This window comes from Anabrus simplex, chromosome 8, assembly GCF_040414725.1.
Source record: "Anabrus simplex isolate iqAnaSimp1 chromosome 8, ASM4041472v1, whole genome shotgun sequence".
Classification (NCBI taxonomy): domain Eukaryota; kingdom Metazoa; phylum Arthropoda; class Insecta; order Orthoptera; family Tettigoniidae; genus Anabrus; species Anabrus simplex.
The window spans coordinates 95,748,739-95,767,887 of record NC_090272.1 but is presented as its reverse complement, the minus strand read 5'-3'; the positions used below and the strand labels follow the sequence as shown (position 1 = coordinate 95,767,887).

Sequence of the window (19,149 nt, the reverse complement as noted above, 5' to 3'; positions counted from 1 at the left end):
TTCTTGCTACGTCGTTGGTTCCACTGACAATAACTATGACGTCGTTTGACGAGAGTTCATCAGCATTTCTCAAGAGGGGTTTCACTACTTCTGAAAAGGGGGCACCTGGTTGAATAACACCTGTCACTTCACTGTCGGCTCGCAACTCGGCTATATTTGCTGAAAGGCCTCGACCGTGACTATCACCAAACAGTTTCACTTTCTTCTCCTTCCTTACTTTCTTGATCACGTTATGGGCGTGAATTCGGCGTTTTTTCGTCGGTGAACTTGCATCTCGGGAGAAAGAAGTGCTTCCTTGCTCTTCCCGAACTTCGTGTAAAACGCTGAATCTGTTCGTTACTGTAGGTTGATTTCCAGATGAATTAGGCCCTGTTCGCGACACTTTCCTGTGCCGCGACGTAACCTCACTCCACGACGCGCCAACACCATCGCATTTTTTTAGTTTTTCCACTTCTTCAATCAGATTTGTCTTTTCAGATCGTAACTTTTTAATTACAAGGTTTGCTTCTACCAAATCCTTATGTAGCACTTCTATTATTTTGTGTAGTGATTCAACAGTTTCATGGACAGATAAAGGCGTCATTTTAGGCCCTAGCTCAGGCATTGAGTGTTTGTGATAGTCTTAACACATTCACTCCCCTTATCCACTTTAAGTCGGATCACATTTCACCAGTGCCTTAAGGTGTTTGGTGAGAAAAACTTCAAGCTTCAAAATTCAAAATGCATTTAGTATCTTAGGTTAACAATAATTCTTATTTGGAGCTAATACCTTAACACTTGTATATGAGTTATAACTTTCATAGCACTTCACTTTCAAGACATAATATTTGACCCCTTAGCCATATAAATTTGGTTAAGAAATATAAAATAAATTTTAAAATGCAGAACTAAAATCTGAATATTATTATTGGCACAGGGCAGCAGAATCTTTCAAAATGAAATTGCTACGCCATAGTTTGATAAAGGTTGAGAAACACTGTGTTAGGAAATTTGCTCATAGGTGCAGCCTATCTTACAAAGACTAATCTGAGAGAAATAATTGAGCCCAGAGAGTTTCAGCATCAACAACTGCAGACTGACTGCAGTTTATCCCATGTAATTTGGAACTATGTATTTTTTTTTTTTTCAGCCATTGTTACATGAACCAAAAGTTGATTTTAGATTTTGTACATAAGCTGTTTGCCTGATGGAAAACAAAGGTTCTTAGACCAACCATTTCCAGCTATAAATTTCTTGCATGCAAAAAAATAAAGTCTAACTCAGACAGTGATAGGAAGCAGTGTTATGATGTCACCTCACTCCGCTCGACCTCCTCGCAGTAGACCTGTTTTGAGGTGTTTGTGAAGTGGTGACAACAGTGGATAGGGAAAAGAGAGGGTATTAGACATGCAGACAGTGGAGAATTAAGGAGTGAAATAACACAATGTCATGGAGTTAATGATACAATTTATTTTCTAGATGTATTTATCATATAGCTTTTAGTACCAGGAGCTGGCCCCGTGGTGTAGGAGTAGTGTGCCTGCCTCTTACCCGGAGGTCCCGGGTTCAATTTCCAGCCAGGTCAGGGATTTTTACCTGGGTCTGAGGGCTGGTTCGAGGTTTACTCAGCCTTCGTGATTACAATTGAGGAGCTATCTGACGGTGAGATGGAGGCCCGGTCTAGAAATTCAAGAATAACGACTGAGAGGATCCGTCATGTTGACCACATGACACCTTGTAATCTGCAGGCCTTCGGGCTGAGCAGGGGTCGCTTGGTAGGTCATCGCCCTTTGGGGATGTTGTACCATGAGGGGGGGTTTAGTACCAAGAGTGTCTGAAGACATGTTCAGTCTGCCTATGATCTGAAGGTCCTCCGAAATATACAAGACTTTTTTTCCCCCCCAAAGATTGATACCACATTTGACACCCATGGGCGACCGGCACATCTGGATGTGGGATGATGATGAGGATGAATTCTGATGTCGGCACATACCCTACACCTGCCTGCCCTCACTCCACATTAACACTAGGGAGAGGTTTGGAACTGAACACAGGCTTTTGGCACGCAGTTGTATATCACCATCTCTCCTACCCTGCTGACCAATATTCTGATGATGACATTTTTTTCCACCAATGAACCGGTTAACCATGCTTTCAGACTATACAGACTTGACGCCTCATTGATCACAGCCACCTAGTGGGCAATATTTTCCAGATACGGTATGTTATTGCTTAATTATTTTAATTACAAAAATTGTTTGTAGGTTATAAATAATTCATGCTTTGCTATATGTTATGAGAAAATTATGTATAACAAAATCCTTAAAGAGAAAATAAAAATCACTTTTGTCCATGTAATTATTTCATTTAGTTTAGTTTGACAAATTATAAATACATGCAACTGTAAACAATTATTATGCACATTCATCTACAGCAGGGCCTCTCAAACGCCCAAAATCTCACGCGTGCAAATCGAGGCGCAAGAGATCCGTGCACATCACACAAAATAAATGGCTTGTTCTTCCTTGCAATTTATTCTACCTTCACAAACATCACAACTAACTGAACTGTCCTGTGCTGGTCTCACTGGTTGCACATGTTGCTGTGGTGAGGACTGAACAGAGAGGAAATGTTTAGTAGTACAAGGAGGAAAGAAACTGACTATATAAGAATGAAGCATTCTTTAAATAAGTAGACACTGGCCATCACTGTAATCAATTGTAGTTCTTCACTGTTAATAAAAAGACGCTCTGGGCATGTAAAAAATGAGAGTCCGAAATGTTCATCACCTTATAGAGAATGGAGAGGGGGCATCCTCTAATGATCATGCAAGTAAACAGCTCATGGCACTTGGCATGAACATCTCGTAACACTTTATTGCGAGTGGCATGACCGGTCAGTTCTTCAGCATCATTCGAAATGGCAGGAAGAAGCTCTCGGACACACAGCAGGAGATTGCTAATGTCAGTTACCAGAAGTGAACTGCGACCTGAGCTAGGTTTTGCCTGCAATTAAAACATAGATTATACAAATAAAATAATTCAAGAGTAAGAAAAATACTAAGAAGAACCAATCAAACCCAATGTACTTCATGTTAATGAATTATCAATCAATCAATCAATCAATCAATCAATCAATCAATCAATCAATCAATCAATCAATCAATCAATCAATCAATCAATCAATCGATCAATCAATCAATCAATCAATCCTGATCTCCATTTAGGGCAGTCACCCAGGTGGCAGACTCCCTACCTGTTGTTTTCCTAGTCTTTTCTTAAATGACTGCAAAGAAACTGGAAATTTATTGATAAACTATTCCAATCCCTAACTCCCCTTCCTATAAACGAATATTTTTTTCAGTTTGTCCTGTTGAATACCAACTTTATCTTCATGCTGTGATCTTTCCTACTTTTAAAGACACCACTCAAACTTCTTTGTCTACTAATGTCATTCCACGCCATCTCTCCACTGACAGCTTGGAACATACCACTTAGTCGAGCAGCTCGTCTCCTTTCTCCCAAGTCTTCCCACTTTCCAGCCCAAACTCTGCAGCATTTTTGAAATGCTACTCTTTTGTCAGAAATCACCCAGAACAAATCGAGCTGCTTGGATTTTTTCCAGTTCTTGAATCAAGTAATCCTGGTGAGGGTCCCATACACTGGAACCATATTCTATTTGCAGTCTTACCAGTAGCTTATATGCCCTCTCCTTTACATCCTCACTGCAACCCCTAAATACCCTCATAATCATGAGCAAAGATCTGTACCCTTAATTTACAATCCCATTTATGTGATAACCCCAATGAATATCTTTTCCTATATTAACACCTAGGTACTTACAATGAATCCCATCACCCCATCAACCCAGTAATTAAAGCTGAGAGGACTTTTCCTATTTGTGAAACTCACAACCTGACTTTTAACTCTGTTTATCATCATACTACGGTCTACTGTGGATCTCACAACATTATCAAGGTTATTTTTCAGTTGTTCACAATCTTGTAACTTATTTATTACTGTATACAGTAGTAAGGATGTAAAGGAGAGGGCATATAAGTCTCTGGTAAGACCCCAACTAGAGTATGGTTCCAGTGTATAGGACCCTCACCAGGATTACCTGATTCAAGAACTGGAAAAAACCCAAAGAAAAGCAGCTTGATTTGTTCTGGGTGATTTCCGACAAAAGAGTAGCGTTAAAAAAAAATGTTGCAATGTTTGGGTTGGGAAGAATTGAGAGAAAGAAGAAGAGCTGCTCGACTAAGTGGTATGTAGGATGCTAAAAGGTTTGTTTTTTCCACCTATTCAATACATATAAATTTTATAAATTAGGAATTTATTATTGATTCCACTTGAGACATGTTTCGCCCTTCATTGAGGGCATCATCAGTCAAAATATCCTACATTCAGTATCTTCAATACGGATAACAATGATTTTTATCACTTGCAAGTGGTATGTTCCGAGCTGTCAGCGGAGAGATGGCGTGGAATGACATTAGTAGACGAATAAATTTGAATGGCATTTATAAAAGTAGGAAAGATCACAATATGAAGACAAAGTTGGAATTCAAGAGGACAAACTGGGGGCAAATATTCATTTATAGGAAGGGGAGTTAGGGATTGAAATAACTTACCAAGGGAGATGTTCAATAAATTTCCAATTTCTTTGAAATCATTTAATAATAATGTTATTTGCTTTACGTCCTACTAACTATTTTTTAAGGTCTTTGGAGATGCCGAGGTGCCGGAATTTAGTCCCGCAGGAGTTCTTTTACGTGCCAGTAAATCTACCGACACGGGGCTGTCGTATTTGAGCACCTTCAAATACCACCGGACTGAGCCAGGATCGAACCTGCCAAGTTGGGGTTAGAAGGCCAGCCCCTTAACCATCTGAGCCACTCAGCCCGGCTTGAAATCATTTAGGAAAAGGCTAGGAAAGCAACAGATAGGGAATCTGCCACCTGGGCGACTGCCCTAAATGCAGATCAGTATTGATTGATTGATTGAACATCATCTGCAAAATAGGCTACTCTGATTCCACTTCTTTACTCTTATCATTTATATATAAGAAAACATAGGCCTATTTGTTCATTTTTGTCAATCTCTTGAACTGTATCTTAAATAAATGAAAAATATGGTAATTGATGGAAAGGACTGAAGAAGTGCAAACCAAGTCATATAGAAAGATAAGAACATAGACAGGAGCACATAAAAGGACAAATGTGTGTGGGAAGAGCGAGAAACAAAAATAAAACACAAAAGGACAAGGACAATCTTCTGCATACACTGCTATCTCTCTCCTCATCAATCACAGTTCCTTTACATCCATCTCTTTCCATCCTCAGACAAGCTTCACAGTTTCACCAGGTGGGCAGGCTTCAACACTCGAGAGGCCATCTTAACAAGTCTTCAGTCTTGATATGGGAGGTGTGGAATAAGAAGAAAGAAAGAAGGACTGAAGGTCTGTCACGATGGGCCCTCAATAAGTGTTGAAGCCTCCCTGGGAAGTATAAATTAGCTCATTGGGGGTTAAAAAGAAAGATATGTAGAACAACTGGGACCAGGACTCGAAAAATCTCGGGCACCAGGTCACCATGGCGACTGGAAATAGAGAATCTCATGCCTATGTTTTCCAGGCATTGGTATTCCCAATTATTTTTACCTACCAGGAGATCTGATTTTTTATGTGGGTGGATTAAAAGCAAATTATTATAAATTCGTTATTTGATAAATTTTGAAATTTCAGATTTACCTTGAATGTCAAATATTTGTGAAGCCTCCGTGGCTCAGGTGGCAGCGCACCGGCCTCTCACCGCTGGATTCCGTGGTTCAAATCCTAATCATTCCATGTAAGATTTGTGCTGGGCAAACCGAGGTGGGACAGGTTTTTCTCTGGGTACTCCGGTTTTCCCTGTCATCTTTCATTTTAGTAACACTCTCCAATATAATTTCTTTTCATCTGTCATTCATTAATCATCGCCCCAGAGGAGTGTGACAGGATTCGGCAGCCAGCACAATTCCTATCCTCACCGCTAGACTGGGGCTTCATTCATTCCATTCCTGACCCGGTCGAATGACTAGAAACAGGCTGTGGATTTTCATTCACTTCAAATATTTGTATTTAATTCTGCTGAATTACAAGTTTGCAATTACAAGGGTAGAATAGTAGTATCAGCTATTCCCTTCAAATTGACAAAGAAGCTTTGGTGCAAGGTGAAGTAAAACACCTAGAGGAAAGGTTTTTCAAGAGCAAACATAAGTTTTTCAAGAGCAAACATAACATTGAAATGTGCATCAGGGTATCTGATACTTCTGCCCTTGCAGAAGGGAAAGAACAAGAGAAATTTGGAGAAAAGAAGATCAAAACATTGCCACACCAATTTAAGAACTAACTTGTGGGTTCTTCCATAAGCCAGGCTGAGTGACTCAGACAGTTGAGGCACTGGCCTTCTGACCCCAACTTGGCAGGTTCGACCTGGCTCAGTCCAGTGGTATTTGAAGGTGCTGAAATACGTCAGCCTCATGTTGGTAGATTTACTGGCACGTAAAACAACTCCTGCAGGACTAAATTTCTGCACCTTGTAGTCTCCAAAAACCGTCAAAGTAGTTAGTGGGACGTAAAAACAGTAACATTATTTATTATTTGTTCTTCCATAAAATTAAAGCACACAAAGCACACACTACTGCTTTATAACTCTTCACTTATATAGCATAGTTTTGCTGTAATCTTTGAAGGACAACCTGTACACTAAGTTAAGTTTGTACTTTTTATACTACTAAATATAATTTAAGGCCAAAACATGTAGGCATGTGTATCACACTGCATTGTATTTTTGTGACTCCTGCTTTTCAGAACTGGTGCCTAGGCCAGAAGAAAATTTTTCAAGCCCTGACTGGGACTGATGAGGAAAGAGGCAATTTATTTGACGATGGCAGCATATTATCAAGTGGAGATTGCCTTTGCCCTTTTTGTGCTTTTTTTTCTATTTGTCCCTCTTCCCGACTGACCTTTCTTTGTGTCTGGAGATGATGACTGCCAAATTTGAGTCTGGAGATAACCTGGCCACTGCAGTGATCCATGCTTCATTGTAGAACGGCACACTGCACCAATGAGACGTGTCATGGTGAGGGGTGCCATTTTCTATGATTCTTGCTCTCCAGTAATGGTGACAGAAAGAACCCTAATGGCACAGCCACATATCCAGGAAATTTTGTCCTGAAGCAGCTTCGCAATCTTATTTTCCAGCAGGATAATGCTCAGCCTCACACAGCATGCGTGTCTCTGGCTTACCTTTGTAATGCCAATTTTCTTCCTTGGCTAGCAAGGTCTGTAGTCTCTTGCCCATTGAGAATGTTTGGGACCAGATTGGACAGCAACTTTGGCCATAGGCAACTATGGCAGATTTGGAGGGTCAGTTGCACCAGGTGTAGCAAGATCTTTCTCAGAACATCCAATGTCTGCATGTCTCCACGCCCAACTGTATTGCCATCTGTCTCAGTGCTACGGGTGGACCAACACTGTACCAAGTACATCCAGCAAGTGTTTCGTACCCATCAATACCTGCTTGGTGTAATACAACATTTTGATGTATTCTTTATAATATCACCTCCTGTGCCTGTATCCACTTACATGCTCCTGTGATGGCTCCTTCATGGTGTGCAACTTTATTGCAAATGATTGTAGATAAGGATGGCATGACACTTTCTTTCAAATGTTTAGAAGCAATTTATTTAGTATGTTATCTGATTTATCTCCACTCCTGAAAGAATTTGCTTAAATAAGAAATTCTTTCCAATACTTAACATTAGAGTCTGGCTCCTTGGCTGAATGATCAGCACACTCATCTTCAGTTCGGAGGGCCTTGGGTTTGATTCCTGGCCGGGCTGAGGATTTTAACTGCGTATGGTTAATTCCTCTGCATCAGGTATTAGGTCTTTGTGTTCATTTCAATAAATTTCTCTTCATCTACATACAACAAACCGCACTACTAACCATCACAGAAACACGCAACAGTGAATTAATCCCTCCTTGTAGGGCTGGCATTAGGAAGTGCATTCAGTTGTAAAACTGGGCCCCTCAAGTGCTGACCCCAATAACTTTAAGTAAATTCTCTCAGGAGTAGAGATAAATCAGATAACATTTACTAAAATGCTTCTAGGAAATTGAAAGAAAGTGTCATACTCTTCTTGTCTACACTAATTTGTAAAAAATGTTGCTATCACAGAGGCACATAGGTGGATACAGGTACAGGCATTAGGAAGCTTAGATACATTAACATTAGTACGAAGATTACTCATGAGAGGGCCTTTCAATGAGTGATGGTGGTGGTTATTGTTTTAAAGGGAAGTACAACTAGAAAACCATCTTCTCTTCATCCATTGTTGGTGGAGGAGGTAGACTACATCCACGGTATTCCCTGTCTGCCATAGGAAGCAACTAAAGGGGGCAGAGGAATTCTCCACTTGGGAGCAAGAGTTAGTAACCTCAGGGCCCCCTAGCCAAGTCTGCATTGCTTGCATTTACTTGTACCTAACTACCTTTCCTGTCCAGCCTCCCTTGGTCAACCCTTGTTCTCTTCTGAACTTGATGATATTATGTTTGCGAGGCCTAGAGAGTCTTTCATTTTTACACCCTTTGAGGCCTTTACCTGTCTTTTACAGATAACTTCATTCATCTGAATGCAAGCTCTGAGTTACGTAAATCAAACCGCATGTCCAACTCATTTGGTAAGAGAAGATAGCTGCCCAGTTGCACTTCCCCTTAAAACAATAATCACCACCACTGCTGCCACCACCAACACTACAATTGTACCTGGCACCCTAATGAAACCAAGAACGGAACTGATTTATTGAGGGATGAGAATAGCAGTGTATAAAGATGGGGAAGTATGTTTGAATTTTTTCCCCCCTATGTCTTGGTGCATTTAAGTTTTCATATTTTTCCTTCTCTTTTCTTTCTGGCTGCTCCCTCTGCCCACATTAGCTTGTAATTATGTTCACCCTCTTGAGGGTTCTTAGTTTGCAATCTCTGAAGGTTTACATTATCATTTTAAGTTAATTAAAAGTTGGTACTACAATTCTTAATTGAACAGTAATTGACATTGATACCTGTGTATAGCGAACAGTTAAAATTGTCAGAGATTCATTCAGCATGCCAGCCAGTACTCGCTGAGCAGTTTTTGGTGGCACAGTATTCCACAGATCTTCTCGTGTACCTAAAAATGGAAATATATCACTATATTTTTATTCTTATATTTATAATACTTCCATCAAAATACTGCAAAAAATATCTTTATTTTTATATTTTTATTATTATATTTATAATACTTCCATCAAAATACTGCAAAAATATCTTTATTTTTATTCTTATATTTATAATACTTCCAGCAAAATACTGTAAAAAATATCTCAGAAATAGGGTTTGCCAGGCAGGCATCAATTTTTGGTAACGAGACAAAGTCTCTCATAGTGAACTGGCACTGCCGGTGGCTCCAAGTAGCCAACACAGTGGCCTCCACGGTATGCACAAGCCATGCGTCTTGGTGAGTGTGCTGTTTACCAACTGATGAGCCCAACTTAGCACACTGGGGCAAAACACTGGCAACCAGGAATGAGTGAGCTGGAAATTTTATAATGTCCAATAAAAGACCATTTATATTGGTATTATTTCTATGACATGTCATACTTTTATCCTAGCCTATTTTTAAAATGTTAAGTTAAACACATTTCTAGCTTTTGTGAACAAAATGACGCAGTTTTAATGGTCCTATGAGTGCATATTTTACTAGTTTTATCAATAAGTCATAATTGACCAAAATAAATGGTATAAAAGCATATTTTTGGTCATATTATATTCTCCAAGTGTTATTCACATGTGTTGTGCTGATAATACCAAGTGATTTTGTTTGCATTTGGTTATTTTGAATTTCCTTTCCTTGGAAATATTTTATGGTTAAACAAAATTTGAAGGTAACACGTTTGACGAGCAGTAAGTTCTCAAACTAGAAAGAATAAAGGAATGTTAGGAATGTGGCCAGGTTTTTTTATTGTCTTCTAGCCAAATTTTAAACAATTTTTTGTTTCTTTTGCATCATATTTCAAGTTTTGGTGCCATATTTTGGTACTTTTAGGGTATAAATGCATGCATATTTTTGGAGCTTTTAGGTTATAGAAATTCAGCTTTAAAAAAAAGGCTTTCTTTAGCTCATCCTATCTATTTCTGGGGTACCTAGAGCCATCCAGCAATTAAAGGAATTGTTGAAGAGTGTGAAAACAGGTATGCCCCCTTTAAGGTGGTAAGGAAAGGGAAAGACCCACTATATTATAACAGAGAAATAAAGAGATTAAGGAGGTGGAGGTTAGAAAGAAATTTGTTGTGGAAGTAGAGAGAGATTGAAGGAACATACTAGGAAATTAAATTTACCACAAAAGTCAGCTATGAATAACATGATGGCAAACATAATATGCAGTCATATGTGTTGTATCTTGATGTACCCTAGTTATTAAATGTCACTACCTCTTTGGAATTGTCGAATTCAACTATCAATCATGTTTTGTAAGATGGCTGTGATGTACATCATGCTCGATGGTTATGTACACTCTATTATTTAATAAAGTTTGCAATATGAATCAAATTGTGAGTAATTAATCCCAATTTTAACAATGGCAATGAGGAAAAAGAAATATTTCAAAAGCTGGTAAAACTTTTTAAAAAGTATATAGTGGTTGCAAGTGAAACCTAAATGGTTGCAAGTGCAGGTCGAAATTTGCCAATTGGCATCTATTTCAAAAAAAAAAAAAAAAAGTAAACTAATTTTAATGTTTTCAAGGCCAATTTGGACACTTATTTCGTGGTAGAAGTCAATGACATACAAAAGTTAAAAAGGTCATTCTACTGACGTTTGTCTCGGATGACACTTATGCGTTGCTACAGAGTCTGTGTGTTCTGAAGAAGTTAGCCGATTTGAGCTATGCTGAGGTCATCAGTTTATTCAAGGATCATTTTACTCTGACAAAGATGCATTTGTCTGCCTGAAGTAAATTCTAAAGTCCAGTTAAAAGTAAGCGGCGAGTGGGCTAGTGAATGCTCAGCAAGGCTGAAAAAGTTGGCAGCGGATTGTGCTTTTGGAGAGGAAGTTACAGTAGTGCTGAGAGACATTTTCGTTATTGGCTACAAAGAGGGCAAAGTGGAAGACCGGCATTTCGAAGAGGACGCAAGTAAAGGGAGACTGAACTGGTGGCAGGGAGGTGGCCATTTCTGAGAAGCAACAGAACCAGGTTTGCATCAAGACGGAGCCCAGGTTAGATAAACAATTTTTCTTTAAGAATAGGAAGGAGGGAGGTGTGAAACCTAAACCAAAGGCAAATCATTTTCCTAAATGCAGTAATTGTGGTTTAAATGATCATGAAAGTACCAATTGTTGGTGCAAGAACCCAAAGTGTTTTAAGTGTAATGCTATAGGGCATACTGCCCCCATGTCTCCTAGTAAATCTACTACATAATAGTTTTGAAGAAGCAAAAGATATGTCACAGTGATGAGATGTTGCTATTGTTGTTCTTATTATTTGTTTTAATTTCTTAGCCAACATAGGACTACTTTAGAAAGGTTTATGGAGGTTTTCTTCATTTGTCAGCCCAATATTGTTTCATCCTTTCTGAATCTAATTTTCTTTCTGCTTCTGGAATCACTCTTCCTATTCTCTGCTTGTTGATTTTCATCTGTAGTCTAGTGCGTTTATCTTTCAATATCTTGAGTGTATTTGTTTTGTATTTTAAATATTCTATTGTAATATGTGACTCTCTCATGTCTTCTTTAAGTTCTGTGATCCATCTAATATTATTCTTACTTTTACTCTTTCATAATTTTTCTACTGATTCTATTTTATGGTGACCATATTAGATGCCCTAAGAATGATATTAGTTTCTTTTTCATTGTGCTAGTCATGTCACTATATGAAATATTTGTCCACATTTCTGAGGACTTTAGGGATATGACCCTTGAAGTAAATACATCAAATTTATTGTTTTCAAGCAAGGTAGAACCATTTTGTTTGAGTTAACTGTTAATAATACACAGGTAAAATTTGAAATAGACATGAGATCCATGTATAATATCATTTTGAAAGATTCTTACACTGACTGACAGTGACAATGCAACACCAAGGAGGAGTGGTTCGAAAGGGATGAAAGTTGGGGAAAAAACAGAGACGGCACGGACGAATAATTGATGTTTATTTCAAACCGATATGCAGGTTACACAATGCGCACGGCATCGACTCAGTAGGATGTAGGACCAATGCGAGCGGCGATGCACGCAGAAACACGTCAAGGTACAGAGTCAATAAGAGTGCGGATGGTGTCCTGAGGGATGGTTCCCCATTCTCTGTCAACCATTTGCCACAGTTGGTCGTCCGTACGAGGCTGGGGCAGAGTTTGCAAACGGCGTCCAATGAGATCCCACACGTGTTCGATTGGTGAGAGATCCGGAGAGTACGCTGGCCACGGAAGCATCTGTACACCTCGTAGAGCCTGTTGGGAGATGCGAGCAGTGTGTGGGCGGGCATTATCCTGCTGAAACAGAGCATTGGGCAGCCCCTGAAGGTACGGGAGTGCCACCGGCCGCAGCACATGCTGCACGTAGCGGTGGGCATTTAACGTGCCTTGAATACGCACTAGAGGTGACGTGGAATCATACGCAATAGCGCCCCAAACCATGATGCCGCGTTGTCTTGCGGTAGGGCGCTCCACAGTTACTGCCGGATTTGACCTTTCTCCACGCCGACGTCACACTCGTCTGCGGTGACTATCACTGACAGAACAGAAGCGTGACTCATCGGAGAACACGACGTTCCGCCATTCCCTCATCCAAGTCGCTCTAGCCCGGCACCATGCCAGGCGTGCACGTCTATGCTGTGGAGTCAATGGTAGTCTTCTGAGCGGGCGCCGGGAGTGCAGGCCTCCTTCAACCAATCGACGGGAAATTGTTCTGGTCGATATTGGAACAGCCAGGGTGTCTTGCACATGCTGAAGAATGGCGGTTGACGTGGCGTGCGGGGCTGCCACCGCTTGGCGGCGGATGCGCCGATCCTCGCGTGCTGACGTCACTCGGGCTGCGCCTGGACCCCTCGCACGTGCCACATGTCCCTGCGCCAACCATCTTCGCCACAGGCGCTGCACCGTGGACACATCCCTATGGGTATCGGCTGCGATTTGACGAAGCGACCAACCTGCCCTTCTCAGCCCGATCACCATACCCCTCCTAAAGTCGTCTGTCTGCTGGAAATGCCTCCGTTGACGGCGGCCTGGCATTCTTAGCTATACACGTGTCCTGTGGCACACGACAACACGTTCTACAATGACTGTCGGCTGAGAAATAACGGTACGAAGTGGGCCATTCGCCAACGCCGTGTCCCATTTATCGTTCGCTACGTGCGCAGCACAGCGGCGCATTTCACATCATGAGCATACCTCAGTGACGTCAGTCTACCCTGCAATTGGCATAAAGTTCTGACCACTCCTTCTTGGTGTTGCATTTGCTCTGTCAGTCAGTGTATTTAAAATATTTTAAGGATCAGTTACCAATTAGCAATTCTAAAACTGTACTGGTAGACTATACTGGTCATGTTATTAAGCCGAATGGGGAAATAATGGCTGATGTAAAATGTGAAAATCGTGTTTATACTATGGAATTTTTAATTGAGAGAAAGGGCCCAAGCTTATTGGTAGGCAGGGTTTCAACAGTTGAATCTTAGTTTGTCTAGTAATAATTTGTTTCTGAATCTTCTATAAGATGGATTGTAAGGATGATGTTAAATTAATTTTCAAAAGTTATCCTTCACTTTTGGATAGTTTATTTATCGCTTGGTTTTTAGTGTTGGGAGTGTCCGAGGACATGTTCGGTTCATCTAATGCAGGTCCTTCTATTTGGCGCCCATAGGTGACCTGCACGTCTTGATGTGGGATAATGAGGTGGGAGAGGGTGAAACCCGATGTCGAAACATAGCCTACTCCTGTTGAACTGTTCAAAGTTTTACTTCTCCATCCGACGGACAAATCACCATCAACAGTATCATATGCCCTCACTCAATATGAGCACCACAGAGAGGTTTGGAATTTAATCCAGGTTTTGGACATGCAATCTAGTGGTTAGAAATTGTATGCCACCACCTCCCCTACCCTGCCGGACAACATTCTGATGGAGAACTTTTTTGACCAACGGGACTCAAACTGGCTAACCATGATGTCAAACTATTTAGACTCCAATACCTTAATGATCATGGCCACCAGGTGGGCTTTTTTGATGGTAATTTAGGAACATACAATAAAGGTAAACTTACTTTGCATGTTAAGGAAAATGTTGCCCCAGTGGTTTGTAAATCCAGCACTTTGTCTTTAGTGCTGAAAGAGAAGGTAGAGTGTGAGACTGACTTGTGAATCTTAAAATTCTTAACCCCGTTCAGACTAGTTCTTGGGCTACACCTATAGTATCAACATTAAACCCAGATGGGTCAGTCCACATATGTAGGGATTTATAATAACCAGGGAATGGATTTATGTGTAAATACATATCTCTTTAGGAAGCTAAAATTAATTATATTTTGCATTATCTTCACAAATCATGATGTGTAGAGTTGAAAAATGGAGTATTCATTTTCCATATTTTGGAGTTTAGCACCTGTTCCATATTCTTCGTCATTAAAATCAATATAGTCCATATTTCGGCTAAAAATTATTAAATTATATTAAATTAGCAGTCCTCTCAATAATGGAGAAATAAATTTAAAAACTATATTTGAAAGATTAATATTTTAACTGGTGTGCAGGTCATTATCATGCCTGTCCACGTCTGGGGTAATAAAATAAGCTGATAAGTGGTGCAAAGAAAGAGAGAGGTTGAGTCCGGAAGTGGTGGAGATCAGCTGGTCAGTACTGTGACTATCTGAATCATGCTTACAGCACCGATAAGTAGCATTACATAACATCGACTGTGTCTGTGCCATAATTTCGTAACTAGGGAAATCTCATTCATCGACAATGTGCTAGTGGTTTCCGGATTAGTTCGTAATTCGGGCATTCCCTTTGATTGCTTCATAACTCCATCTAGTTCACTACCAGTCATTCACAGTTTTGAGACGGATCATAGTGTTCTTGTACGTTCAGTGTTTGCAGTTGTATACTGATATTCATTGAAGACATTAACGTTGTACAATATGCCTAAAGTAGCTCAGTCAACCAGTTTAAAATTGAAAAGTTACATATCAGAATTTAAAGAATATGGTTTATCAACTGACAGTAAGATATTATTTTGTAATTTGTGCCATTGTACAGTGACATCTACTCAAAGGTTCCTTGTGCAACAGCATGTTTCAACCAGTAAACACCAGGCTAACAAACAATGAGATTCCAAGCAGGGACAGTTGTTTCTGACACAACCAGCAACTTCCAGTGTAATGTCTGAGTTCAACACCGATCTTTGCCATGCTCTCATCTCTGCTGACATACCTCTCTTCAAACTGAATAATCAGTGCTTCAGGAAATTCCTCGAAAAATATACTAAACGATCCATCCCGGATGAGTCAATGTTCAGAAAAATGTACTGTTCAGCCATATACGATGAAACTGTTCAGAAGATAAGGCAAGAGATTAAAGATCGTCCAATTTGGGTTTCCATTGATGAGACAACAGACAAAGAAGGCAGGCTAATTGGCAATGTAATCATTGGTTTGTTAAGCGAAGATCATTGTAAACGGATTCTCTTATACTGTGATGTAGAAAAGTGTGATAACAAAACTATAACAAAACTGTTCAATGAGGCTATGGGTATCCTCTGGTCACAGGGCGTTAAGTATAATAAAGTGTTACTTTTTATTAGTGATGCCGCACCTTATATGATAAAAGCTGGAGAAGCATTATGTGTTGTATATCCTAAGATGACTAATTTAACATGTGTAGCACATGCCTTTCATCGTGTGGCAGAAGTGGTAAGAGGCAGTTACCCCAAAGTAGATTTATTGATTTCCTCAGTGGAAAAAGTTTTTCTCAATGCCCACAGAAGAGTTCATCTTTTGAAAGAAATGTATCCAGAGATTCCATTGCTGCTTAAGCCAATTTTAACTAGGTGGGGTTCATGGCTGCAAGTGGTTGAATTTTATGTTGAATATATGGACTGTATTAAGAACGTTCTACATGCCATGGACTCTGAAGATGCAGCCTCAATTGAAGCCGTGAAAACAGTTGTCTGCGATACAAGTGTGAGAAATGACTTATGTAATATGCAGCATAATTTTTCATGTATCACAAAAACATTGAAAAGGCTCCAAAACTCGCATCTCTCACTTTCTGAAAGTTGTAAAATTGTGAATAAAACTGTGGAACAACTAAATCGTGGTACAGATAAAATTGCAGAAGATGGCCACTGTATTTTCAAAGAAACATGGATATGAAGAAATGACAACGGTTGCTGCAATGCTGTGTGGAGATTTAAGTGTAAAATTAACAGCAGATATTGTGAAGTGAAATTACGCCCCCGTTACCTCTTCCGATGTTGAACACAGTTTCGGTCAATATATATAAATCTGTCCTTAGAGATAATAGGAGAAGATTCACTTTCCAGAACTTAAAAAGAACATTTTGTAATCCATTGTTTTGGTAACAAAGAATAAAAGATTGTGTGTTCTTCAAATATATTAAAATGAGAAGTGCAACATTATGTTGCATGTAGATCTACTTTGTTTAGCTTCTTTGAACTTTGATATTAAATAGAAATTAATGTTATACAGTAGAGTCTCGCTCAACCGACCTTCGCTTATCCGACATTCCGTGTTATCCGACACTGGTAGGCTTAATTTGAACTTTAGGTAGAGGCAATTTTGGGACACCCTGTGTGTTACAGAGGGAGACTGGAAATATAAGAGGGAAGAAATTGAAAAGTGGTGCTCTACCAGAGCAACAAGTGATGCACTGAAAATTTTAAAAAATGATGAAAAATGTGAGTACGAAAAAGCAAGTGAAGCACTATTTCTTTGGTTCGCTCAAAACCTGGAAAAGGGCTTGTCAATCTAGCCCCATTCTGCAAGAAATGGCAGTGTATTTCCAGAAGGAGTTTAATGAAGGGAACCCTAATTTTACTGCCAGTGCCGGGTGGCTTGATCGCTGGAAAAAACAGTACGGCATTAGGCAGCTTAATATCTGTGGAGAAAAACTGTCAGCTAAATCCGATGAGATTGTGAAATTTAAAAAGGAATTTCAATAAATAATTCTTGCTGAAAGATTAACCGGTGATCAGATTTTTAATTGTGATGAGACTGGGCTGAATTTCAAGATGCTGCCATCAAAACTATCGCAGCCCAAGCCAAGATGTCTGCACCTGACTACAACGTAGTAAGGAAAGAGTTATTGTTCTTGCCTGTAGTAATATTACTGGGAACTTAAAAGTAAAAGTGCTTATGATCGGTAAAGCAAAGAAGCCTAGGGCATTTAAAAATATTTCCGTTAATGCTCTTCCAGTCCATTACATGAATCAGAAGGCTGCCTGGATGTCTGATGACTTCTTAAAAGACTGTTCTTTACGCAGTTTGTTCCAGATGTAGAAGCATTTCTAGCTTCAAACAAGCTCCCTAGAAAAGCTCTTCTTCTACTAGACAACGCTCCATCACACCCAAATGATGAGCAACTTAGAAATGATGACATCAAAGTCATGTTCCTCCCTCCTAACGTGACGTCATTATGCTGCCAATGGACCAAGGTGTACTAGAAACATTGAAGAGGAAATATCGGCGGGAACTCCTTTCATCCCTGATAGAGAAAATGGTCAATGGCAAGGACATGATAGAAAAATTAAAGTGAAACAACATGAAAGACGTGACATACTGGATAGCGAAATCTTGGGAAAAAGTTGAAACGACGATGTTAGAAAGTCATGGAACATATTGCTGAGTGAGTTTGAACATCAAGAGGAGGTGGTACAAGAAGACGTGGACAACATTGTTTCCTTACTGAATTGTATTCCTGGCTGTGAGGATGCTACGACTCAAGATGTGAGTAAGTAGTGTGCACAAGATCAGCTGTTTGAACTAACTGACCCTGATATTATTGGTTTTGTGAATGCTAATAAAAATAAGGATGATGAAGAAGAACAAGGCATTGCGGAACAAAAGGAGAAAACGATGACTCACAATGAAGGATTATCGTCGATGGCGGGATCTCGCAACAAGAAAACGTGAATCAGCAGCCAAACAGACATTATTGACAAGTTTCTTTTCATAAGACATTTGGAATGTTTTCGTTCAGTACTGCATCTACTGCACAATTGAATTTAAAGGTCAATAAATAGAGTACCGTAAAACATAGTAATACAGTATAGCCTTCCTGTTTGTTTCAGTTCAATGTTATTCTGTATTATCCGACATTTTCGGTGACCCGACATACTCCAGGTCCCGTTTAGGTCGGATAATCGAGACTCTACTGTATGTGTAATTGTAAGTCCATATATAATTCCATATTTCAATAAAAATAACTAAATATATATGTACATATTTCAATAATTATTAGTACATATAAATCCGTTCCCTGATAATAACACTTAACTTTCATTTAGAGAACATGAACTGTCCTCTGCCTTGTATTGACCACATTTATGCAAAATTTAGGGGAAGCACAGTATATCTCAAAGTTAGACATCAAGAATGCACACTAACAGCGCAAACTGTATGAGGATTCACACACTTATATGGCAATTAATACAACAGAAAGGTTTGCTTATTCAGAACTGTTTTGGCAGCATTAGTTTGGCACCCTCTGATTTTCAGGGAATTATGGAGGCCCTACTGCAACCTATAGACAGAGTGGAGGTGTTACTTGATGATATAGTAGTTTTGGGATCTCCCAGGGATTGTCTATCTGTTTTTTGAGTTTTTTGTTTTTATTTATTGTGGTGATAATTTTAGTTATTATAGGATTTAAAGGCCATATTTAAGATTAGTTTTGGAATAGTTGATAATTTTTAGTAGGCAGCTGCAGCAAGTCCTTAATATTCTCCAGAGTAGTGGCCTGAAACTTAAAATATCTAAATGTTGTTTTGGTATAACTAGTATAAAATATTTGGGGTCATATTATCGATAGCTCAGGCTTTCACTCCACAGAGAAACAAGTAGCCACAATTGTGAAGGCACC

General features: G+C 39.5%; 1 protein-coding gene across 1 annotated transcript in view; it reads right to left on the bottom strand.

The window, feature by feature from the left end:
* Positions 1-19,149, bottom strand: part of LOC136879310 (uncharacterized protein KIAA0825) — a 149,124-nt gene that overhangs the window by 87,918 nt on the left and 42,057 nt on the right. Inside the window, exons 4-5 of the mRNA XM_068229054.1 lie at positions 9,087-9,193; positions 2,769-2,984 (exon numbers count right to left, since the gene is read on the bottom strand). Coding sequence (XP_068085155.1) covers positions 2,769-2,984; positions 9,087-9,193 — 323 coding nt within the window. The remainder of the gene's footprint in view (positions 1-2,768; positions 2,985-9,086; positions 9,194-19,149) is intronic.